At 43.2% G+C, this 26,425-nt stretch overlaps 1 protein-coding gene across 1 annotated transcript in view; it reads right to left on the minus strand.

Annotated features, from left to right (window-relative positions):
* LOC113524858 (integrin alpha-M) overlaps positions 1-26,425 on the minus strand; it is a 66,787-nt gene that overhangs the window by 17,812 nt on the left and 22,550 nt on the right. Inside the window, exons 8-21 of the mRNA XM_053229779.1 lie at positions 25,643-25,790; positions 25,335-25,473; positions 24,096-24,160; positions 17,619-17,739; positions 17,334-17,476; positions 16,640-16,786; positions 16,208-16,405; positions 15,548-15,678; positions 15,051-15,205; positions 11,056-11,222; positions 6,984-7,106; positions 6,638-6,705; positions 3,076-3,217; positions 2,427-2,528 (exon numbers count right to left, since the gene is read on the minus strand). Of these exons, the coding sequence (XP_053085754.1) occupies positions 2,427-2,528; positions 3,076-3,217; positions 6,638-6,705; positions 6,984-7,106; positions 11,056-11,222; positions 15,051-15,205; positions 15,548-15,678; positions 16,208-16,405; positions 16,640-16,786; positions 17,334-17,476; positions 17,619-17,739; positions 24,096-24,160; positions 25,335-25,473; positions 25,643-25,790 (1,849 nt within the window). The remainder of the gene's footprint in view (positions 1-2,426; positions 2,529-3,075; positions 3,218-6,637; positions 6,706-6,983; positions 7,107-11,055; positions 11,223-15,050; positions 15,206-15,547; positions 15,679-16,207; positions 16,406-16,639; positions 16,787-17,333; positions 17,477-17,618; positions 17,740-24,095; positions 24,161-25,334; positions 25,474-25,642; positions 25,791-26,425) is intronic.

The raw sequence follows: 26,425 nt of genomic DNA on the forward strand, positions 1-26,425 counted from the left end.
TAGATCTTATTTAACTGATCGTTATCAGTTTGTAGATGTAAACGGTGACCACTCAGCACGTTATCGAGTAGAATATGGCGTTCCGCAGGGTTCGGTCTTAGGCCCACTGCTTTTCACGTTATACATGCTCCCTTTAGGTAACATAATCCGCAAACATAATATTAGCTTCCATTGTTATGCTGATGACACACAGTTATACGTCTCAGCTAGGCCAGATGAGAATAGCCAGTTAAAGAAAGTTGAGGCATGTGCGATAGACATAAGAGACTGGATGCTAAGCAACTTTCTCCTGCTAAACCCAGAAAAAACAGAGGTTCTGGTACTGGGACCACAAGCCGCTAGAAGTAAGTTTAGAGATCACACTGTTACTTTAGATGGTCTCTCTGTTTCAAGTAGTCTAACAGTAAAAGATCTCGGTGTGATTATAGACTCTAATCTCTCATTTGAGGCGCATGTAGATAATGTAAGCAGGTTAGCATTTTTCCACCTCAGAAATATCGCTAAGATTAGAAATATACTTTCGCTAAGTGATGCTGAAAAACTAGTCCATGCATTTATCACGTCCAGATTAGATTACTGTAATGCTTTACTATCTGGATGCTCGTCTAGATGCATAAATAAGCTTCAGATAGTTCAGAACGCAGCAGCGAGGGTCCTGACTAGGACTAGGAAGTATGAGCATATCACGCCAGTCTTATCTACATTACACTGGCTCCCAGTAAGATTCCGCATCGATTTTAAAATATTACTCCTAACCTATAAAGCATTAAACGGTCTCGCTCCGCAGTATTTAAGCGATATGTTAGTACCTTACGTTCTGCCGCGCCTACTTCGCTCTAAGGATGCAGGCTGTCTATCAGTACCACGCATTGCCAAAACCACGGCAGGGGGCAGAGCTTTCTCTTACCAAGCCCCAAAATTATGGAATAGTCTCCCAGTTAATGTACGTGAAGCAGACACGGTCTCAGTGTTTAAGTCGAGGTTGAAGACTTATTTATTTAACCTAGCATTTAGCGACTAGTGTTTTTATCAAAGGAGTAGATCTGGGGGACTCGTGGATGTTGAGTTTTATCTCCACACGGTGACTGTGAGTGTACCTAACCACTTTCCTTCTCCTTCTGCCGAGCTACACTCCTGAGCTGCCGGTGATCCAGACCTCACCCCCTTCACTCTGGACCTGTCCACCGGCAATGCTTCACACTGCCACGAAGACGCTTCAGCTGTTTTCCATGGACTACACCAACACACATTGTGCTCACACACACGCACACTACAGTGTAAACCCATATGAGGATGGGTTCTCTGTTGAGCCTGGTTCCTCTCAAGGTTTCTTCCTATCACCATCTCAGGGAGTTTTTGCTTGCCACCGTCGCCCTGCTTGCTCATCAGAGACGTCACACACACACACTTCACTTTACTTTTGTTTGTGTAAAGCTGCTTTGAGACAATGACCTTTGTAAAAAAGCGCTATACAAATAAAAATGAATTGAATTGAATTGAATAGTGTGTACTGTAGTGTGTACTGTGTTATGCTGAGTTAGTGTGTAGTGTGTACTGTAGTGTGTGTTGTGTTATGCTGAGTTAGCGTGTAGTGTGTACTGTAGTGTGTAGTGTGTATTGTAGTGTGTACTGTAGTGTGTTTAGTGTTATGCTGAGTTAGTGTGTAGTGTGTACTGTAGTGTGTGTTGTGTTATGCTGAGTTACTGTGTAGTGTGTACTGTAGTGTGTGTTGTGTTATGCTGAGTTAGTGTGTAGTGTGTACAGTAGTGTGTGTTGTGTTATGCTGAGTTAGTGTGTAGTGTGTATTGTAGTGTGTACTGTAGTGTGTGTAGTGTTATGCTGAGTTAGTGTGTAATGTGTATTGTAGTGTGTAGTGTGTATTGTAGTGTGTAATGTAGTGTGTGTTGTGTTATGTTGAGTTAGTGTGTAGTGTGTATTGTAGTGTGTACTGTAGTGTGTGTTGTGTTATGCTGAGTTAGTGTGTACTGTAGTGTGTGTTGTGTTATGTTGAGTTAGTGTGTAGTGTGTACTGTAGTGTGTGTTGTGTTATGCTGAGTTATTGTGTAGTGTGTACTGTAATTTGTGTTGTGTTATGCTGAGTTAGTGTGTAGTGTGTACTGTAGTGTGTGTTGTGTTCTGCTGAGTTAGTGTGTAGTGTGTACTGTAGTGTGTGTTGTGTAATGCTGAGTTAGTGTGTAGTGTAGTGTGTGTTGTGTTATGCTGAGTTAGTGTGTAGTGTGTACTGTAGTGTGTGTTGTGTTATGCTGAGTTATTGTGTAGTGTGTACTGTAGTGTGTGTTGTGTTATGCTGAGTTATTGTGTAGTGTGTACTGTAGTGTGTGTTGTGTAATGCTGAGTTAGTGTGTAGTGTGTACTGTAGTGTGTGTTGTGTAATGCTGAGTTAGTGTGTAGTGTGTTGCTCTTACACGCGTGTCTCTGCGATAAACCGGTAAACTGATACTGCAGGTGGTTTTATTCAGTGCTCCATCATCACGATCTCCACAACTGCTCAGAGTCCTTCTGTTCCACTGGACCAATCACAATCAGAGTCAGAGTCAGAATCAGAATCAGAGTCACAATCAGAGTCAGAGTCAGAATCACAATCAGAGTCAGAATCAGAATCAGTCACAATCAGAGTCAGAATCAGAGTCACAGTAAGAGTCACAATCAGAGTCCGAGTCACAATCAGAGTCAGAGTCACAATCAGAGTCACAATCTGAATCAGAGTCAGAATCAGAGTCACAATCAGAGTCACAATCTGAATGAGGATCACAATCAGAGTCAGAGTCACAATCTGAATCTGAATCAGAGTCACAATCTGAATCAGAGTCACAATCTGAATTAGAGTCAGAGTCACAATCAGAGTCACAATCTGAATGAGGATCACAATCAGAGTCAGAGTCACAATCAGAGTCAGAGTCACAATCTGAATCAGAGTCAGAGTCAGAATCAGAGTCAGAATCACAATCTGAATGAGGATCACAATCTGAATCAGAGTCAGAGTCAGAGTCAGATTCTTTTATGATTTTGACTATTAGAGTGATAAATAAATTGTGGGGGAAAAGAGTGCTGTACCTCAATGGTCTTGAATATCGAGAGTGATAATCCAGGAGGGTAGAAAAGAACCACGCTGGTGTTGAACGAGTCATCTCCTTTATTCAGTAGAGTCACATGGATGATAAAAGATGCCTGGTCCACCACCAGCAATGTGCTGTTCCTAAACACACACACACACACACACACACACACACACACACACACACATACAGAGACTGTTACACCTGATGTAAGCTTACAGTGGAGAGTGAACACACTTCTGCACACTCTGGGAATAACACTATACAAACACATAACCAGGGTTGGGAGGGTTACTTTACAAATGTATTCTGTTACAAATTACTCAATAAAAAATGTAATCAGTGACATAATCAAGTATCACAATATGAAAGTAATGTAATCTGATTACTTTTGTGTTCAAATAAAATATAAATTTAAATAAAGTCAAGAGAAAAGCAATATGAACAACATCAGCAACATCACAAAAGCATTTCAGAGAACAACTTTAGAGTTTCAACTGTGATTATGATGGAAATGAGAAGTGACACTGGAGCACATTTCTGCAAGGGCGGTGATCAAACCAAAAGCTGAAGATTATTATTATCTGAATATTATTAATTTTCATATTTTTGCAACATGATCTTAGAAGCTTAGTTATACAGTATGTCCTTACTAAACATGTTATTATTTGTTTAAAAGTTTGTTCAGCAAAAAATCCAGTTCTTTGTACATTCTTTGTACATTTTGTTCTTATACATTCAAATTTCATTAACTAATGTAAACAAGTACAAGGAGAAAATGTCATTACCATCACACACAACATTAAAAAAGTCTATATCATCTACATGTGAATGGACGGATTGGGGTGAATGGATGGAGTGGGGTGAATGGACGGAATGGGGTGAATGGACGGAGTGGAGTGAATGGATGGAGCAGGGTGAATGGATGGAGTGGAGTGAATGGATGGAGTGGGGTGAATGGACGGAGTGGGGTGAATGGACGGAATGGGGTGAATGGACGGAGTGGAGTGAATGGATGGAGTGGAGTGAATGGATGGAGTGGGGTGAATGGATGGAGTGGGGTGAATGGACGGAGTGGGGTGAATGGACGGAATGGGGTGAATGGACGGAATGGGGTGAATTGACGGAGTGGAGCGAATGGATGGAGTAGGGTGAATGGACGGAGTGGAGTGAATGGATGGAGCGGGGTGAATGGAGCTGCCACAGCTGTGATCCTGCAAACCAGGGAATTTCAGAGCACTAACTAACATTAAATCATTTAGCTAAACTAGCTTACATGATTTCCGTGCTTGAATGATTCTTTAAATTAGATGTCGAGTCCTTCGATAATGACTTCCTTTATTTCACAGGTGGAAAGCAGTTTGCACTGTAATGTGATGTTGTTGTTTCCATTTTCTCCTTTACAGACAAAATAATTTTCATGACTGTAATACATTTGTAATCCTGATAGTATTCCCATTTTTTACACCTGCACCTGTACATTTTGTACATAAAGTAATTACTTTGTTTTTGATGGAACTGTAATGGATTACAGTTACCAGTTCTTTGTATCCTGTTACATAATGCCATTACATGCATTCCGTTACTTCCCAAGCCTGCATATTACCACCAAGAAATGACTAGAACAGATTCTGTGTGTGATAACATTTGGGACCGACTCTTAAAATGGCACACGTTTTAGTAGCAACACAGAAATCACATTTGGCAGAAATACAGATTTGCAGAAATGAATGGACGGAGTGGAGTGAATGGATGGAGCAGGGTGAATGGATGGAGTGGAGTGAATGGACGGAGTGGAGTGAATGGACGGAATGGGGTGAATGGACGGAGTGGGGTGAATGGACGGAATGGGGTGAATGGACGGAGTGGAGTGAATGGATGGAGCAGGGTGAATGGATGGAGTGGAGTGAATGGATGGAGCAGGGTGAATGGATGGAGTGGGGTGAATGGACGGAGTGGGGTGAATGGACGGAATGGGGTGAATGGACGGAGTGGAGTGAATGGACGGAATGGGGTGAATTGACGGAGTGGAGTGAATGGATGGAGTGGGGTGAATGGACGGAGTGGAGTGAATGGATGGAGCGGGGTGAATGGATGGAGTGGGGTGAATGGATGGAGTAGGGTGAATGGATGGAGTGGAGTGAATGGACGGAGCGGGGTGAATTGACGGAGTGGAGTGAATGGATGGAGTGGGGTGAATGGACGGAGTGGAGTGAATGGATGGAGCGGGGTGGATGGATGGAGTGGGGTGAATGGATGGAGTAGGGTGAATGGATGGAGTGGAGTGAATGGACGGAGCAGGGTGAATGGACGGAGCAGGGTGAATGGACGGAGTGGAGTGAATGGACGGAGCGGGGTGAATGGATGGAGTGGGGTGAATGGATGGAGTAGGGTGAATGGACGGATTGGGGTGAATGGACGGATTGGGGTGAATGGACGGAATGGGGTGAATGGACGGAGTGGAGTGAATGGATGGAGCAGGGTGAATGGATGGAGTAGGGTGAATGGACGGAGTGGAGTGAATGGATGGAGCAGGGTGAATGGATGGAGTAGGGTGAATGGATGGAGCGGGGTGAATGGACGGAGCGGGGTGAATGGATGGAGTAGGGTGAATGGATGGAGCGGAGTCAATGAACGGAGCGGGGTGAATGGACGGGGAGGGGTGAATGGATGGAGCAGGGTGAATGGATAGAGTGGGTTGAATGGACGGGGAGGGGTGAATGGATGGAGTAGGGTGAATGGATGGAGTGGAGTGAATGGACGGAGTAGAGTGAATGGACGGAGCAGGGTGAATGGATGGAGCGGAGTCAATGAACGGAGCGGGGTGAATGGACGGGGAGGGGTGAATGGATGGAGTGGAGTGAATGGATGGAGTGGAGTGAATGGATGGAGCGGGGTGAATGGATGGAGTGGGGTGAATGGATGGAGCGGGTGATCGTGGGGGCGAATTGTGCTAATTTCTACCAGAATACAGGACGTTCTCAGCTAATTCCGCACAGCTGGCAGCTTCACCCACAGCTGTGATCCTGCAAACCAGGGAATTTCAGAGCACTAACTAACATTAAATCATTTAGCTAAACTAGCTTACATGATTTCCGTGCTTAAATGATTCTTTAAATTAGATGTCGAGTCCTTCGATAATGACTTCCTTTATTTCACAGGTGGAAAGCAGTTTGCACTGTAATGTGATGTTGTTGTTTCCATTTTCTCCTTTACAGACAAAATAATTTTCATGACTGTAATGCATTTGTAATCCTGATAGTATTCCCATTTTTTACACCTGCACCTGTACGTTTTGTACATAAAGTAATTACTTTGTTTTTGATGGAACTGTAATGGATTACAGTTACCAGTTCTTTGTATCCTGTTACGTAATGCCATTACATGCATTCCGTTACTTCCCAAGCCTGCACATTACCACCAAGAAATGACTAGAACAGATTCTGTGTGTGATAACATTTGGGACCGACTCTTAAAATGGCACACGTTTTAGTAGCAACACAGAAATCACATTTGTCAGAAATACAGATTTGCAGAAATTTGAAGAATTGGATTCTTACAAGAAGTTAAAGTCCAGCTGCAGGTCTGATACACAGCTCCTGTTTTTGCAGTTAATCTGAAAGGGAACCTGGAAAACACACACACGTTCACAACAGAAATCTACGTAAATTATTATATTTCAATAAATCATTTAAAATTAAAATTTTAAATTCAAAATATATCAATGCTATGGAAATATATTGGTGTTTGTCACACACTCTGCCACCTCATAAATAAATAAATAAATAATCTCAGCCAATCAGCTCACAGATTGACTCTACTTCAGCCAATCAGCTCACAGACTGACTCTAATTCAGGCAATCAGCTCAGCCAATCAGCTCTCGGCGTGACAGTTGTGTGACTCACCTCTACATGAGCCGTGGTCTTGCTGTCGATGTTGAGTATGGAGTTGGAGCTGCTCGGCTGATGATCAGACTGGTGGAAGTTGAGACGGAATAACACCGAAGACACTGTGTCCTTCACACAGCTCTGAAACACAGAGACACAGTGAAAAGATTGCTTTACTAACACCTTCATCATGATGATTTATAATTCACTTCAAGTTTAGAAAAATCTTATGAGGAATTTGGCTTTCTCACATTATAACAGGCAACAAATAAAAGAAGTATATAAAATATTAACTTTATTAATAAAATATAAATGCTTTAAAATCTTCTTCTTCTTTCGGCTTTTCCCTTCAGGGGTCGCCACAGCGAATCATCACTCTCCACCTGTCCCTATCTTCTGCATCCTCAACACTTGCACACACTAGCTTCATGTCCTCATTTATTGCCTCCATATACCTCCTCTTTGGCCTTCCTCTTTGCCTCCTGCCTGGCAGCTCCATGTCCAACATTCTCCTACCAGTATACTCACTCTCCCTCCTCTGAACATGTCCAAACCATCTTAATCTGGCCTCCCTAACTTTGTCCCCCAAACGTCCAACATGAGCTGTTCCCCTGATGCACTCGTTCCTAATCCTGTCCAACCTTGTCACTCCCAAAGAGAACCTCAACATCTTCAGCTCTGCTACCTCTAGCTCTGACTCCTGTCTCTTCCTCAGTGCCACTGACTCTAAACCATACAGCATAGCCGGTCTCACCACTGTCTTGTACACCTTCCCCTTGATTCTCACACAGAACTCCCGACACCTTTCTCCACCCATTCCAACCTGCCTGCACTCGCTTCTTTACCTCTTTCCCACACTCTCCATTACTCTGGACTGCTGACCCCAAGTACTTAAACTCCTGTACCTTCTTCACCTCTTCACCCTGTAATCTTACTGTTCCACTTCCCTCCCTTTCATTCACACACATGTACTCAGTCTTACTACGACTGACTTTCATTCCTCTTCTCTCCAGCGCAAACCTCCACCTCTCCAGGTTTTCCTCCACCTGCTCCCTGCTCTCACTACAGATCACTATGTCATCCGCAAACATCATTGTGCAAGAAGACTCCCGTCTGACTTCCTCTGACAACCGGTCCATCACCATAGCAAACAGGAAGGGGCTCAGAGCCGATCCCTGATGCAGTCCCACCTCCACTTTGAACTCCTCTGTCTGACCTACAGCACACCTCACCACTGTCCTGCTCTCATACATGTCCTGCACCACTCTGACATACTTCTCTGCTACTCCTGACTTCCTCATACAGTACCACAGCTCTTCTCTTGGCACCCTGTCATACGCTTTCTCCAAGTCTACAAACACACAGTGCAACAACCTCTGACCATCCCTATACTTCTCCATCAAAATTCTCAGAGCAAAAATTGCATCTGTTGTGCTCTTTCTGGGCATGAAGCCATACTGCTGCTCACAAATCTCCACTACCTTCCTTAACCTAGCTTCCACTACTCTTTCCCATAGCTTCTTTGTATGGCTCATCAACTTTATCCCCCTATAGTTTCTGCAACTCTGCAAGTCACCCTTATTCTTAAAGATCAGCACTAATACACTACTTCTCCATTCCTCAGGCATCTGCTCACTCTCTAAAACCCTGTTAAACAAACTAGTTAAAAATTCCACTGCTGCCTCTCCTAGACACTTCCAGACCTCCACCGGGATGTCGTCAGGACCAACTGCCTTTACACTTTTCATCCTCTTCAAAGCCTTCCTGACTTCATCCTTTCTAATCTTATCTACTTTCTGTTCCACAGAGGTCACCCCTTCTACTCTTTTTTCCCTCTCATTTTCCTCATTCATCAGCTCTTCAATGTACTCCTTCCATCTCCTCTGTACACTCTCCTCACTTGGGGGCACCCTTCCATCTCTATCTTTAGTAACTCTAACTTGCTGCACATCCTTCCCATCTCGATCCCTCTGCCTAGCTAACCTGTACAAGTCTGTCTGTCCTTCTCTAGTGTCTAACCTAGTGTACAACTCGCCATATGCCTCCTGCTTGGCCTTAGACACCTCCCTCTTCACTCTGCGCTGTAACTCCTTGTATTCCTGTCTATTCTCTTCAGTCCTGTCCATGTCCCACTTCTTCTTGGCTAACGTCTTCCTCTGGATACTATCCTGAACTCCCTCATTCCACCACGAAGTCTCCTTATCTTCTTTCCTCCTTCCAGATGACACACCCCGCACCTTTCTTCCTGTCACCCTGATCACTTCTGCTGTAGTTTCCCAGTCATCTGGCAGCACTACCTGACCACCCAGAGCCTGCCTTAACTTCTGTCTAAAGTCCTCACAACATTCCTCCTTTTTCAGCTTCCACCACTGGGTTTTCTTCTCTATCTCTATCTTTGACCTCTTCTTCTTACAGACCATCAAAGTCATCCTACACACCACCATCCTATGCTGTCTGGCTACACTCTCTCCCACTACCACTTTACAGTCACTAATCTCTTTCAGATTGCCTCTTCTACATAGGATGTAGTCTCTGCTCCTAGACTACGAGCCTTGCTACCCTTCCACCTGGTCTCCTGTGCACACAGTATATCCACCTTCCTTCTCTCCATCATATCAGCCAGCTCTCTACTTTTCCCTGTCATAGTACCAACATTCAGAGTTCTTATTCTCAGTCCTACACTCTTATCTTTCCTCTTCTCTCTCTGTCTACGGACTCTCCTCCCTCCTCTACTTCTTCAACCAACAGTAGCCCAATTTCCACCAGCGCCCTGTAGGTCACCGGTGCCGATGGCGGTCGTTGTTAACGCGGGCCTCGACCGATCCGGTATGAAATTCAGAGTATTGATGATTCGCATGATTAAATTTTTGCACAGTAACGACAAACCTCTTGAAGCAAGAGATTACAGAGAATGATGCTCAGACTACAGAAATATCTGTTACACATTCAATACAAACAAAGCAAAGACTTACATGTAGCTGACTTTCTGTCCAGAGCACCCCAAACAAACACAACACACATGCAAATGCATGCACCAGCCATGGTATATGCTATGGACCTGACAACAGAAGACCTGAAGCAAGTGAGGTACACAAGTACCATCAATATTTCAACAAAGTCTCTGGAATCCATCAAACCCACTAAGCCCAAGACCTCCTATATCAATTGCTGAATGCCTACATTGCCACATTGTCACCTGCAAAACAACAAACAACAAACAAGGTGTTGATTGCTTCCTGCAGCCCTTCTGGACATACAAAGATGACCTCACCACAGACAATGGCCTAATATTTAAAGGCAACAGAGTTTTTAATCCTGAAACATTATGCCCCCTCTTCTTACCAAAGATTCACACTGACTACTATGGGATTGAGGCCAGTGTCAGAGAAGCATATGAAACAATCCTTTGGGCAGTGTCATTAAAATGTCATTAAGAAGTAGATAACAGAAGGAGGCACTTGTTCCACACTGACTCCCTCACATCCCATGGTCCAAAGTGGGAATGGTCTTATTCACTATCATTAACTCTACATACCTCATTATGGTAGATTACTATTCCATATATAGTATGAAGCATCACTATAATACTCAAGCATGTGACATGTCAGCCACCTTCCAAGGCCAAACAGTAACAGTCCTTCTATACCCTAATGACCCTGCCAGAACTTGGCATCTGCAATGACCCACTCAGTGACCAGTCCTGTGTAGTTCTAGTGAAGGGGAAGAAATGCCATAAAAACAGAAGAGACATTTGCCCTGTCTCAGAGTGCCTCAAGGTCTCCCATCTAGAAGATCAACACCGGATCATTCTGTGGGATGACGACTGGGAGACAGAGACTATCCCAGACATCCAAAAGGACAGAGAACAGCAGTCTGTGGCTGAAGAGCTGATAAAGCAACAGATCATAAACACTGCAAAATGCACAAGAACCAGATCAAACATTCAGAGACCTCTAATCTAAAGATTTATTGAACACAAATTTATAATTATGACTACAGACGATGTTGTGACAGAGTGACAGGAAGATAATGTATTCTATCAGGACATTTTATTTCTTGCTTCTCAGTGTTGTAAAGAGATGGAACATACGTGCATATAGACTGTATGGTTGTAACAGGAAAACTCTGAGTTCAGCAGCACAGACGTCATCAGACTCCTGGACGTCTTCTGTTCCTTAATGAAAAACGCCCGACTGTCCTGTCTCACAGCATCAGCACTGAGCTCCAACGACACGTTCAGACCACTCTTCACTGCCCCTGAGAGGAAGAGGGGATAGCTACAGTCACAGTTATCATAGCAGTGCCTTAGCGGTGCTTCCTAGACCTGCTTAAACTACTCGCACTACTGGTACTATTGTGTTTGTCTCTATGTTTGTGTTTGTTACCTGTTACCTGAGCATACCTGTGCTCTGGAATGTTAATGTATGCTGTGTGTATGCAAGGGATGCAATCTAATTACTTTTTACTTTTTATTTTTACTTAAATATGCAGTTTTAAAGAACATCTTTCATATGACATTATGGTGGAACCTGTCAACCCTGATCATGGAATAAATATCATTAACATTGTAGAAATTGGAGATGCACTGTTCATGTTCGCAGCTTGCTTCAGTTGCTTCAGTATAAATATATATATATATATATATATATATGTATACACACACATTGGGTCCGTAAGTATTTGGACAGTGATACAATTTTCACACCCACAATGGATTTGAAATGAAGGAATCAAGATGTGATTGAAGTGTAGACTTTCAGCTTTAATTCAAAGGTTTAAGAAAAATATTGCATTAGTCATTTACAGCCATATATACAGAGTTCCTCCATTTTCACAGGCTCAAAAGTAATTGGACAAATGACTGATAAGCAGTTGTCATGGTCAGATGTGGCCTGTTTCCTCCTAATTTCATAACAAATTAAGAAGATAAATGGTCTGGAGTTGATTCCAAGAGTTGAATTTGCATTTGGTATCTGTTCATGGGAACTTTCAATATGTGGTCCAAAGAGGTGCAAGTGAAGGAGGCCATCATTAGGCTGAAAAAATCAAAACAGACCTATCAGAGAGATAGCAGAAACTGCTACTGGAATTGGTACATTCATAAAAAGAAGGAATTCACTGGCTAGCTCAGCAACACCAAAAGGCCTGGAAGACCATGGAAGACAACTGAAGTGGATGATTGCAGAAATCTTTCTTTGTGACTGCTGATAGAAGTAGCAGGATAAATTCTGAAGTGTATAGAGCTATACTTTCTGTTCAGATTCAGTCAAATGCTGCAAAACTGATAGGACAGCGCTTCACAGTACAGATGGATAATGACCCAAAACATACCATGAAAGCAACCAAAGAGCTTCTTAAGGCGAAGAAATTAAATGTTCGTAAATTTCTGATGACCTCAACCCAATTGAGCTGTTTTTCGCTTACTGAAGACAAAACTGAAGGCAGAAAGACCCACAAACAAGCAGCAACTGAAGGCGGCTGCAGTAAAGGCCTGGCAAAGCATCTCAAGAGAGGAAACTCAGCATTTGGTGATGTCCATAGGTTCCAGACTTCAGACTGTCATTGACTGCAAAGGATTTGCATCCAAGTATTAAAAATAATCCTAAAATTAATGATTATGGTAGTGTGGAAGCGGGGGCTTTGAGCACCGGTTTGTGAATGTAGGGCGGAGCTGGAAAAGGTGAGTGGTTAGGAAAGCACACCTGCGGGGAATTCTACTAAAGTGTTTGTCTGCTTGCAGTGAGCCAAGACGAGGATAAGAGGGAGAGAGATGCACGTCTAGAGAGAGAGAGAGAGATCAACCAGCACAGAGCGGCATGTGTGTGTATATTAGGAAAAATAAAACCACTTAAAAGCGAAAGTAAAAGACACAGAATAAAACGCCTCTTGAGTTATTCCCAAGCCTCCTGCTTCCTCATTTCTGCCCAAACTTGGGAGAGTGTCACACTGGTGCCAAAACCCGGGAATTCTGAGGAAGACACCATCATGGAGTCCTCACCACTAGCCGACATCTTCACATCCCTTCCATTATCGCGGAGGCCGCCGTGGCCATGCCCCACACTCCAAGATGGGACCAGAGGATGATCTGGAAGCCTTTCTGGAACTGTGCGAGCACTCCGTGGTGGCATGGGGCTGACCGGAGGGTCAGTGGGTGGCCCGACTGTTGCCGTTCCTGACCGGCGAAGCCCAACTCACGGCCCAGCAGCTACCGGTCACCAACATGCTGGACTACTCGGACCTGAAACAGGTGATTTTGCAACAGGTTGGCCGAACCCCAGAACAGCAACGTCAGCACTTCTGTTCGCTGACCTTCTGTGAGCTCTGCCGGCCGTTTGCTTTCGCCCAGAAGCTATGGGACACCTGCCAAAGGTGGTTGCTGGCTGAGGGACACCGTGCCAGGGATGTGATTGACCTCATGGTGCTGGAGCAGTTTGTTGCCTGACTTCTGGAGTGGGTCCAGTGTCACCGACCGGCGTAGTTCGACGAGGCAGTCCAGTTGGCAGAGGACCACTTGGTGGTGTATCTGGGGGCAGATGAGCCCCTCCCTTCTCCCTTTCTTTTTCTATCGCTCTTGTGTCTCTCCCCCTCCTCCCCACCCTTTCCCCATCCCTGCTCCCGGAAATGGGGCCAATTCCCTGAAACCAATTCCCTGAACTCGTGCTTTCCCTCCCCTTTCCTCTCCCCCTGTGCCTGTCTCCTTTCTCCCCCAGGTGGGTGAATCTGGGGCCGCAGGAGTGGGAGTAAAGCCTGGGCCGGTGTGCTGGTGTTGGGGGAAGCCGGGCATTACCAGGTCCAATGCGAGGTGATGGAGGTGGGGGCATTAGTCCGGATCCCTGACGCAGCTCAGGCCACCCCCGATTGAGGTGGGATGTATCGCATACCAGAGAGTGTTCAAGGGAGTACATACCGTGCATTGGTGGATTCAGGTTAAAGGTGAGGCATTTGGAAAGGCACATTTGGAGAATGTGAGGTGCATGCATGGGGATATTCATGAATATCCACTAGTGCCAGTCATCATTCAATTTCGGGGGCAAAAATTAGTCCTCGTCTCACCCATCCACTAATCCTGGGCACAAATTGACTAGGGTTTCAAACGTTATGGACCTTATGGCACTTAGGACAGGACAAAACACTGGATTATCTTCTATTGGCCGGGCATTCGTGGCAACGTGTGAAGGTGATGTCACGAATATTAGCTGGTGAATCTGCTAGCCACCCCAAAAGTGCCGTTGAGCCCACTCCCATTAATCGAGGTCCCCTTCAAAAGAATTGGCATGGACCTCGTTGGGCCATTAGATCGAACTGCACAAGGGCATCACTTTGTGTTAGGTCTAGTGGACTATGCAACGCGATACCCAGAAGTAACATAAGAAGCACTCTTCCATGTTATCTCCTGAGTCGGGATCCAGAAAGAGATCCTGTGTCAGAGGTCCCACAAGCCTCCGCATTTTTTCCCTATTTGAGTTATTGTACGGGCGGAAGCCTCGCAGCATCCTCAACATCCGTCCCAAACCACGGATATTGCTAAATTGCAGACTGAGTTAACCCCAGGGGTGGTGGTACACAGCCGCCCCTATCGTCTGCAAGATGAAAAAAATGTGATTCAGGATGAATTCAAGGCTATGCTCAACATGGGAGTAAAAAAGGATTCTCACAGTGACTGAAGCAGCCCAGTGGTTTTGGTGCCCAAGGTCGATGAGACAGTTCGTTTTTTTGTGGACTTTAGAAAAGTCAACGCAGTGTCTAAATTCTACGCATACCCAATGCCTTGCACTGATGAACTGCTCGATCGGTTAGGCGTGTGGAAGTACGGTAACTGGGCTTCTACTTGAGTCATGGGCAGGCGCGTCCCCAAATTGATAAGACAGCAGCATTTGCGGCCTGCCTGAGACCCAACTCCAAAATTTAAATCTGAATACAGAAACAGAATATTTTGAGCAACAATTAGATACAGATACAAATAGAGCTAATGGTACTGCATTACACCCCTAGTGTATATTGTGTGTGCTGTGTATATGCTGTGCGTTTGTTGTGTGTACCTGCACTCTGAGTTAGCATGTGTGCATGTGTTCCAGGTGATCATACCTTTGCTGTTGGTGTTCTCTGTCATACTGAAGCAGGTGTTGAGAGTAATGACGGCAAATGCATTTTCCGAGCTGCCCAGGCAGTCGAACTTATTCAGGCTGATTTCAGAGGGAAAGAAACTGAGCTTCGCTGATATGGACACAACTGGCCGAGTTCTGAGAGAACCAATTACAAAAGTTAGAAAAGAGTTCCTTGTATTCAGAGTCGGGTTACGCAGCTGCTTAAGTGGATTTTCTGAGCTCCTCATTCAGATTATTTGCATCACCTACATGTAGTTCGTGCCACTGACTTGCACTTAATACTGCTCCTCATTCCTCATATCACTCAAGAAAAATACACTCAAGTTGAGATCAGAATCACGCGTAACTAAGAAACTCCCACACGTGTAACTGTCAATTTCAGGACCAATTTCATGTCCTTACTGCACACTTGATTCAACTATAAATATAAAGCTGTGTGTTTAAAACATATTAAATTATTTGGGAAGTAATTCATACTTCAGGAGTAAAACGGTCCCTTGTGCTCCAACAGCAATGTCCGTCAGACCATCCTGTCCCATGTCCATCACACCATCGATCGCCAAACCGAAATGCTGAAGCTGCTTAGAGATGGAACTTGCCGCAATTCTCTACACACACACACACACACAAACAAAACATGCATCACATTCAAAATATACTGTATATGATTTATATAGTGTACATCCTGTTTATCTGTGTTTGGAGTTGTACCTGGCTATACTGGGGGCAGATGTTTTGGAGATGAACCTGGCTGTACTGGGGGGCAAATGTTTGTTATTGTACCTGGCTGTACTGGGGGAAGATGTTTTGGAGAGGTTCCTGGCTGTACTGGGGGCAGATGTTTGTTGTTGTACCTGGCTGTACTTGGGGCAGATGTTTTGGAGATGTTCCTGGCTGTACTGGGGGCCGATGTTTTGAAGATGTACCTGGCTGTAGTGGGGCAGATGTTTTGGAGATGTACCTGGCTGTATTGGGGGCAGATGTTTGTTGTTGTACCTGGCTGTACTTGGGGCAGATGTTTTGGAGATGTACCTGGCTGTACTGGGGGCAGATGTTTGGAGATGTACCTGGCTGTATTGGGGCAGATGTTTGTTGTTGTACCTGGCTGTACTGGGGGCAGATGTTTTGGAGTTGTACCTGGCTGTACTTGGGGCGGATGCCGTGTTCATGGTTGCCAAGGTAAATGTAAATGGCTCCTTTTCGATTGTCTTCCAGTGGAGCTCCAACTGCTAAATCCTGCAGCTGGTCTCCATTCAGATCTGCTACAGCAGCTAGAGTCATCCCAAACCGACCCTGAGCTGATTCACTTATCTCCAACTCCTTCTCCAACTTCAGCTGCACATACACACACACACACACACACACACACAAACACAGTCAGCCGCAATTTCATTATATACATGCACAGTATATTTAGATTGCCTAAATAAACTGGTGGGTGTGATAATAAGTGAAGCTTAATTAAACACTCTGTACAGTATGCTGAGGTCTCATGGAATGATACTGTTCCAGTAACACACAGTACTGTCCTGTGTGTGTGAGTGCATGTGTGTGTGTGTGTGTGTGTACCTGCTGTGTGAGTCTGTAGATGTAAATCCGTCCCTCTCTCTGAGGATGAGGTTTGTAATACAGCGGAGCTCCAACCACGAGGAATTCAGTGTTGCTGTCGGAGTTCTGGTCTAACACACACACTGATCCACCAAAATACGAGCCAATCTACAGACGCATTATTTAATAAATTATAACATTACAGATGCTTATGAGCTGTGTTGTGATTTCAGTGTATATGCCATGTAGCTGTGTAAGATTCATGTGAGGTTACATTAGTTCTGCTGTTGTTGCTGCTGTGTATCTGCCGTGGTTCAGTGCACCTGTTGTGTAGCTGTGATGCATGTTTGAGGTGTTTATCAGTTTTGTATTAATGATGGTGTTTAACATGACCAGGAGCCAGCTGGCCCTTTCACCACATTCATTTTAAATAAGATCATATTTGTGCAACAGAAAAATCTAAACTCACTCCCTGTTTACAGTGGTGTTGTTTTTTACCACAATCTGAAATATCAGATCCAACTCACAGTTTGTGTTCTCTGTTTAATGGTCAGAGTCCTGACAGTGTGGAGGAAACAAACCACAAACTCATTTGGAACTGTGTATTTCTCATTTAGGAGAGTGTTATACATTCCAGAACTCTTCAGTTCCTCAAAAGGATACAGAAATTTGGTGTAAAGGTGAATAATGTAAACATGTGGAGGCTGTTTCTTACCTGTTCTCCAGAGATGTTGCTCATGGCTTCCCATTTGTGGGTCATCTTTTTAAACAGAGTCACCTGACCCCTGTGATTAGATCTTGGTGCTCCAGAGAACACAAGAGAAACTCTGCCTCTCCGTCCAACCACAACAGAGTAACCTGAGCATGACAGGAACACAACAGGAACACACACACTCAGCCACTGAGGTTCTGTGTTAGACCTTCACTAACCACATGTACAGTCCATGCCACTAACAGCTGAAAGAAACAGAGACATGTCCTTCTGTAACAAACAGCCTACCATTGTACGAGTCCTTATTTAGGTTTTCGTCCTTGATTTCCATCCCAGCTTCAGATCCTGTAACCTCATACAGCATTCCACGCCAATTATCAGATCCAACAGCTCCCAGAATGAGAGTGTCCTGGAATACAGAATAAAGAAAGATGTGGTTAATTGTTTGTGTTTAGACAGATTTTAAGATATTAATTATATACAATTGTAGCTCATTCCAGTTCATTCAGACTCCATATATAGTATATACTCCGTTTGTTTCACTTATCGCTAAATCTTGTTTGCATTTGCTGTGTACTTTTGTGAGCATTTTTTTTTTTCATTGGTGATATCCATAGATTACTTCTGTGTATGACCCCTGCTCTTTTTTCTAGTTTGGTGTTTTTCCAACTTGTTCCCTTAGACTCTGTGCCTGGAATTTATGTATTAAATTGTTTTCTTTTCACTGTTCATCATGAAGGTCTCTTCTTGGTCCCTAGCCTTTTTGCTGTTTTTGTTACCCTGTTTGCCTTGCTCCACCTTTGGAAAACACATTGTGCTTAATAAAAGTGCTAAACAGAGATCAACTTCTTCTTCTTCTTCTTCTTATTATTATTATATTTGACCCTCAGAGTCACCTGCTGCCATTGGTTTGGATGAAGAATGGTGAAGTACTTGGTGAAGTATTGGACTTCAGAACTGGGTATAACCTTATCAGGATTAGTGAAAGACGGCTTTCATCACAAATTCTAGCCATTATGGATACCTTATTATGCCATATGGTTTGGCTAATGTACCCTCTGTCTTTCAGTTTTTCATAAACGATACCTTGATAGTCCTGCTGGATAAATTAGTAACTGCCTACATAGATGACATTTTTCTATCCATCCCCCTATTTATGAACACACGAGACATGTCAGAAATGGCTTAGAAAGACTCTTGGATTACAAGTTCTCTGTAAGGGTGATAAGTGTAGATTTCATGAGCATTACATTTCTTGGTCACATAATCAGTCCTGAAGGAGTGACAATATATGACCACAAAGTGTAAGCAGTTGAGAAGTGGTCTATCCCTACTAATTTCAAGGAACTACAATGTTTTCTACCACCATTTCATTTCATTACTATTGCAGCACCCCTAACTTCTCTATTAAAGGGTGGGGTGAACATATTGAAGTGGACAGGTCAAGCCTCCCAAGCCTTTGCAAAATTTGAAAGAGCTTTCATCATGGCCCCATTCTTAAACATCTTGATCCTACATGCCCCCTTACCTTTGAATTAAATGCTTCTGACTATGGTGTGGGAGCCATTCTCACACAATTGTCAGGCCACCTAGAGATGTTTAGTGTTGCATATTTTGCACACAAACTCTCTCCTACTGAAAGAAATTATGATGATTGTAGTTGTGAATTACTCACAAAAAAAGATGAGTGGTACACTACTAGCAAATATTTCTGTAGTACAAACTGGTAACTAGTGAAGTTGAAAAAGGATTTGAGTAATGACACACAATTTTTTGTTCCAGTCATTCCTCAGCACCTGATTGGAAAGCTGAACCTGCTGGGCCTGAACACCTCCCTCTGCAACTGGATCCTGGACTTCCTGACTGGGAGACCTCAGTCAGTCCGGATCGGGAACAGCATCTCCAACACCACCACACTGAGCACTGGAGCCCCACAGGGCTGTGTGCTCAGTCCACTGCTGTTCACTCTGCTGACTCACGACTGTGTAGCAATGCACAGCTCGAATCACATCATCAAGTTCACCGATGACACGACCGTGGTGGGTCTCATCAGCAAGACCGACGAGTCAGCATTAAGAGAGGAGGTGCAGCGGCTAACGGACTGGTGCACAGCCAACAACCTGTCTCTGAATGTGGACAAAACTAAAGAGATGGTTGTTGACTTCAGAAGAGCACAGAATGACAACTCTCTACTGAACATCAGCGGCTCCTCCATGGAGATCGTCAAGAGCACCAAATTTCTTGGTGTTCACCTGGTGGAGAACCTCACCTAGTCCCTCAACACTCCATAGCTAAGAAAGCCCAGCAGCATCTCTACTTTCTGCAAAGGCTGAGGAAAGCCCATCTCTCACCCCCATCCTCACCATGTTCTACAGAGGGACTATCGAGAGCATCCTGTGCAGCTGCATCACTGCCTGGTTTGGGAATTGCACTGTCTCAGATCACAAGACCCTTCAGCGGATAGTGAGGACAGCTGAGAAGATCATCAGGGTCTCTCTTCCCTCCATCACAGACATTTACACCTCCCGCTGCATCCGCAAAGCCACCAGCATTGTGGACGACCCCACACACCCCTCACACACACTCTTCACCCTCCTGCCGTCTGGTAAACGGTACCGAAGCGTTCGGGCCTCACGACCAGACTGTGCAACAGTTTCTTCCCCAAGCCATCAAACTCCTCAATGAGAGACTGGACTGACAACACACACACACACACAACTGAACACCACTCCACTCTCTCTGCAATTTTTCACATCTCTGTTTTTACTACCTGCATTTTTGCTGCTACAGTATTTATAAAATATTGTATATAATTTTTTTGTCACTACTATACTCTCTACCTGGCTGTTACCCCAATAACTGCTATGTCCATATATGGTATAAGCTTATCTGCTGAATATTATGTCACAGTATGTTATGTTTACATTTACAGCAATTTATTATATTGTTACTCTTTTGAACTCTGACACTTTCACACTAGAGCTGTGTACTGCTCGGTGCTGCACTGTCTCTGACTGCGCCTATTGTCCTGTTATTGAACAGACAAAGGCAACCAATGCAACGAAGGTGAAAAAGTGCAATTTTAAAGACAAAGTTAATATGAGCTTCAGAAGTGATGGAGGGATCAAAGATGATGCCTAAACTGTTTTTTACAGTCCTGGATGGTTTGATGAAAGTGCCATCAATGTCCCAGCTAAAATCACAAAGAATATTTTTAGTAAGTGTTGGTGTTCAAAAAATAACGATCTCAGATTTATCTATAGTCAGTTTTAGGAAGTTGGAGTTAAGCCATCTTTTTATTTCATTTACACATGCTGATAGTGGACCAGTCTGGAGAGTGGGAGCAGATCTACAAGCTGTACAGATTTGAATATCATCAGTATAACAGTGGTGAATATTATAAATAGGTTAAATTAGATAAGAGGGCTAAAATTTTATCTGTCAACAGCACAACAATTAAACTATTAGGGCTGACCAATGCATTTAACTGATAATAATAATAATAATAATAATAATATAAATCATATTAGAATATATATATATATATATATGCTTTTATAATTTCAAGGATCGGTTCTTGGACCTCCACTATTCATTATATATATATATATATATATATATACACAATATTACCAAAAGTATTTGGTCACCCATCCAAATGATCAGAATCAGGTGTCCTAATCACTTGGCCTGGCCACAGGTGTATAAAATCAAGCACTTAGGCATGCAGACTGTTTTTACAAACATTTGTGAAAGAATGGGCCGCTCTCAGGAGCTCAGTGAATTCCAGCGTGGAACTGTCATAGGATGCCACCTGTGCATGGCCGAGCAGCTGCATCCAAGCCACACATCACCAAGTGCAATGCAAAGCGTCGGATGCAGTGGTGTAAAGCACGCCGCCACTGGACTCTAGAGCAGTGGAGACGCGTTCTCTGGAGTGATGAATCACGCTTTTCCATCTGGCAATCTGATGGACGAGTCTGGGTTTGGAGGTTGCCAGGAGAACGGTACATTTCGGACTGCATTGTGCCGAGTGTGAAATTTGGTGGAGGAGGAATTATGGTGTGGGGTTGTTTTTCAGGAGTTGGGCTTGGCCCCTTAGTTCCAGTGAAAGGAACTTTGAATGCTTCAGGATACCAAAACATTTTGGACAATTCCATGCTCCCAACCTTGTGGGAACAGTTTGGAGTGGACCCCTTCCTCTTCCAACACGACTGTGCACCAGTGCACAAAGCAAGGTCCATAAAGACATGGATGACAGAGTCTGGTGTGGAGGAACTTGACTGGCCTGCACAGAGTCCTGACCTGAACCTGATAGAACACCTTTGGGATGAATTAGAGTGGAGACTGAGAGCCAGGCCTTCTCGACCAACATCAGTGTGTGACCTCACCAATGCGCTTTTGGAAGAATAGTCAAAAATTCCTATAAACACACTCCTCAACCTTGTGGACAGCCTTCCCAGAAGAGTTGAAGCTGTAATAGCTGCAAAAGGTGGACCGACATCATATTGAACCCTATGGGTTAGGAATGGGATGGCACTTAAGTTCATATGTGAGTCAAGGCAGGTGACCGAATACTTTTGGTAATATAGTGTATATATACTGCCTTATTTGCCACCACTGTTTCATTCAGTTCCCCTAATTTCAGAGAAACTTTAGGTGACTGATAATTCTGCATTGAATGTGAAACTGTTTATCCATGAGGTATGAACAAAGCCAGGAAAGAGCAACACCCATGACACCAACATCTGAGAGGTGGGAGAGAAGTAAGTTATGACAGACAATATCGAAATTAGAATTAAGATCAAGTAATAGAAGAACAGAAAGAGAACCAGAATCACCAGAGAGCAGCAGGACATCGACACTTGTGACATGATGGAGGTATCAGTACTATGGAGTGGATGAAAGGCAGACTGAAAGGGGTCAAAGAGATTATTTTGAGCAAGCAAAGATTGTAGCTGGGAGGCCACAATACTTTCCAGTATTTTGGAAATGAATGGTAATTTAGAGATATGGTGAACATTAGAAAGAACAGTGAGGTCTAAGTTAGGTTTTTCTAAGGACTGGAGTTACTGCCACTGTTTTAAGTGGTAAAGAGAGAGAAGCAGAAGCTAAAGATGGACAGCATTCAACTTTTCCTGAAAATAATTCAGGAAAGAACAACAGAGCTCATCACATGCATGGACATCATTAGCTGGAGGTTGGGTGAGCTTATTTATTGTGTCAGACAAAACCTTAGGCCTATTGCTTGCTTTATTAATAATTGTAGAAACATAATAAGACCATGCAGAGTTCAGGGCAATTTTGTATGTTCAGGTGTTCAATGAGATTACAGATTACAGATTACGGGGTTAAGGAAGATCTGCCCCATCTTACGCAAAGACCACCAATCTCACCATTGTATGCCAATTCTCTAAGACAATATGATTCCTTCCCCTTTCGGCTGTACCGTTTGCATTTGAAACTATTTATTTTAAAAAGTGTTTCATCACTTCAGCATACCTGAGGACATTTTATGAGACCTTTTATGGAGAAGCTTATGGAGCTGATGGTCTAAGTATCCATTAATTTATTGCCAAGATGCCATTACACCCAGTGGGTGGAAATAGCAAAAACTCCCTCATTCATTCATCTACAGGTCTCGCCCCTTTGCAGTGTCTCACAGGATACCAACCTCCCATAGTTCCTTTGGACTCATCCATCACTGAACCTAGCAATCGATGACTGTGTCAAGCATAGCTGTTTCAGAGGAAAGTAGCTGGGTACAGCTAAGGACATCCTTGACCACGGACTCATAAAGAACCTCCACTACATGCGGCCAATCATGGCTGCTCCTCATCCTTGGGGTCATTCTTGTAGTTGTGGACTCTTCTGAGAAGGGCGGAGTGTCGGGGGTGCTGTCATGACTACCGCTGTGTCTGTAAACTCCCAAAACCATCAGCCACTCGCCAGTCATCTGCGTACTGAATGTATATGTCTATAGCTCATTCCAGTGCACTCATACTCTCTATATATTTATCTCAGTTGATTCTACTAATGCTAAGTCTTGTTTGTATTTACTGCCTACATGTCTAAATCTTTTTCTTATTCAAGATATCCATAGTTTACTTTGGTGTATGACCCATGCTCTGTTTTTGTTTTCACATTTGTTTTTTTTTTCTGTTATTTCCCTAGTCTGTTTTGTTTGCCTAGTATTGACTTTGACATTCTGGTTTTCATGCTGGTGTTTGTTTAGACAGATGCGGTGAATGGGGTGTGTTTAGACAGATGCGGTGAATGGCGTGTGTTTAGACAGATGCGGTGAATGGCGTGTGTTTAGACAGATGCGGTGAATGGCGTGTGTTTAGACAGATGCGGTGAATGGCGTGTGTTTAGACAGATGCGGTGAATGGCGTGTGTTTAGACAGATGCGGTGAATGGCGTGTGTTTAGACAGATGCGGCGAATGGCGTGTGTTTAGACAGATGCGGCGAATGGCGTGTGTTTAGACAGATGCGGTGAATGGTGTGTGTTTAGACAGATGCGGTGAATGGTGTGTTTAGACAGATGTGGTGAATGGCGTGTGTTTAGACAGATGCGGCGAATGGCGTGTGTTTAGACAGATGCGGTGAATGGCGTGTGTTTAGACAGATGCGGTGAATGGTGTGTTTAGACAGATGCGGTGAATGGCGTTTGTTTAGACAGATGCGGTGAATGGCGTGTGTTTAGACAGATGCGGTGAATGGCGTGTGTTTAGACAGATGTTTGTCTGATGTATGATCAGTACCTTGTCACTGGCAGCACTGAATCCACTCTGAGACAGCTCTTCTCTATAGTTCCTTCCCTGAGCTCCTGAAGACAAAAACCCCATTATTCATTAGCGACATTTACTTTTTTTAATTTACTTTTTTTTTCACAAAACACTTTCAGTCATGTAACTTTAAACTTTTATATTTTATTCATTTTTATCCAAAGCAACCTGAGCAGCTTAACTGACCTGAAGGTACATGAATGCACACAGAGCCTGTCACAAATTCCTCCTCTCATTCCTCCTCTCATTCTCATTCCTCCTCTAATTCTTCTTCTTATTCTCATTCCTCCTCTCATTCTCATTCCTCCTCTCCTTCTTCTTCTTATTCTCATTCCTCCTCTCATTCTCATTCTTCCTCTCATTCTTCTTCTCATTCTCATTCCTCCTCTCATTCTCATTCCTCCTCTCATTCTTCTTCTCATTCTCATTCCTCCTCTCATTCTCATTCCTCTTCTCATTCCTCCTCTCATTCTCATTCCTCCTCTCTTCATTCCTCCTCTTATTCCTCCTCTCATTCTCATTCCTCTTCTCATTCCTCCTCTCATTCTCATTCCTCTTCTCATTCCTCCTCTCATTCTCATTCCTCCTCTCTTCATTCCTACTCTCATTCTCATTGCAAAGCATTATTGCCGCCTTTGTCCTATTAGTACTGAAATTTCCTGAATGTTCTCACCGGTCCCTGTTTAGCCCTCAATTATTTTGTTTATTTAAACCCTGTAGTATCTTTGTCTTTGCCAAGTACTTAAATTAGCACTTTGTTATTTAAAAAAATCCTTCTCTTGTGTTTTTCTGTGCTAACATACTGTACTTCCTGTAGTAACCTCCCCCTGTAGTACTCTTAGTCCCTGACCTAGTGAACTAGCATGAGGATGTGTTTTTTGATAGAGAATAAAAACTCTTCTCTAAATTGCTCTGAATAAGGGCATCTACCAAATGCCATGCATGTAAATGTAAATGTAAATGAAAGATTCAAGGTCTTATCGTGGATTTGTATAGATAAGTTATGAGGTGTATTTTCCCGTTTCCTGTTCATTCTGGTTTTTGACTCTTGCTCATGTTTTAGATTTGATCATGGATTATCCCTGTTTGATGTTACCTGCCTCTTCTCTGGAATATTGTTGATGATTATTGGATTTGCCCTTTATTACTAAACATGCTAAGTATATACACACACACACACACACACACACAACTATTTTAAAGTGTTTTTATTACCCTTGATGCCATAGATCATATTTTGCAGTTTATCCAGAAGTCCATTTAGTCCATCGTAGTTTTCAATCCTGAAGATGTTGCTCTCTTTCGGCTCTGAGGCAAGTTTATTCAGCTTCTCAAAATTGTCTATTTTCCCCACCTAATGATTAAAAACATCTTCATTACAGCATCAGTGAGGAGGAAGAGAGATGATGAATGGACTGATGAATGATGGATAGCTGAGTGATGGATGGTGGAGATGATGGATGGATGGATGGATGGAGAGATGATAGGATGGAAGAGTGGTGTGTTTGCATTAGTGTACTCACCCCGATGATAAAGCGAGCGATGTTGAGTTTCTCACAGCGCTGTATCTCGTTAGTGTTTATATCAGAAGGATTTCCATCTGTGATGATGACCAGGGCTTTAGTAGCCTCAGGATCTGCACCGGACTCCACATTATTAAACAAATTCTTACTGGAAAATGAACACACACACCGAAACTCCACATTACCATTCTCACTGAAATTCTCTACAAACAGAAATTCTGTATAAACTACATTAAGCAGGTCAGGCTGGATTAATTCATTAACATATACTGTATGTTTACTTTTATACAGTACTATGAAGTAAATTCAAATTTTATCTTAGATGATTATTGTATGATTTGTACATTATTGAGCCAGTAAAAAAGTTCCAAACATTACTTTTCCAACAAACTGTTACAGAAAAATGTCAAAGTATCTATTTAATCTATTTTATTTAAAGTAAAAAAAAAGCAACAATACAGAACAAACCATTTTTTAAAAAGAAAAATGAATAATTTGAGTTTTCTCTGCAAAAACAGAAACAAGAGTGCCAGTCTCCACAAGAGCTCTGGCAGTTCTCCAAGATGATCAATAAAACTTCACAGCTAATTTCCTTATAAACCTGCACAAATTGTACCTGAGACCACTGGTGCATTTTACAAAAGCAAAGCATTATCACCCCAAATATAGACTTTGTTTAGTTTATTACTGTTTACTGCTCTTTATAGTAGATATTTTAATGTAGAATGCTTTACAGCATTTCGGTACATGTGCCCAGCACTTTTGCACAGTTCGGTATGTTTA

Source organism: Pangasianodon hypophthalmus, chromosome 26 (genome assembly GCF_027358585.1).
Source record: "Pangasianodon hypophthalmus isolate fPanHyp1 chromosome 26, fPanHyp1.pri, whole genome shotgun sequence".
Taxonomy (NCBI): Eukaryota; Metazoa; Chordata; class Actinopteri; order Siluriformes; family Pangasiidae; genus Pangasianodon; species Pangasianodon hypophthalmus.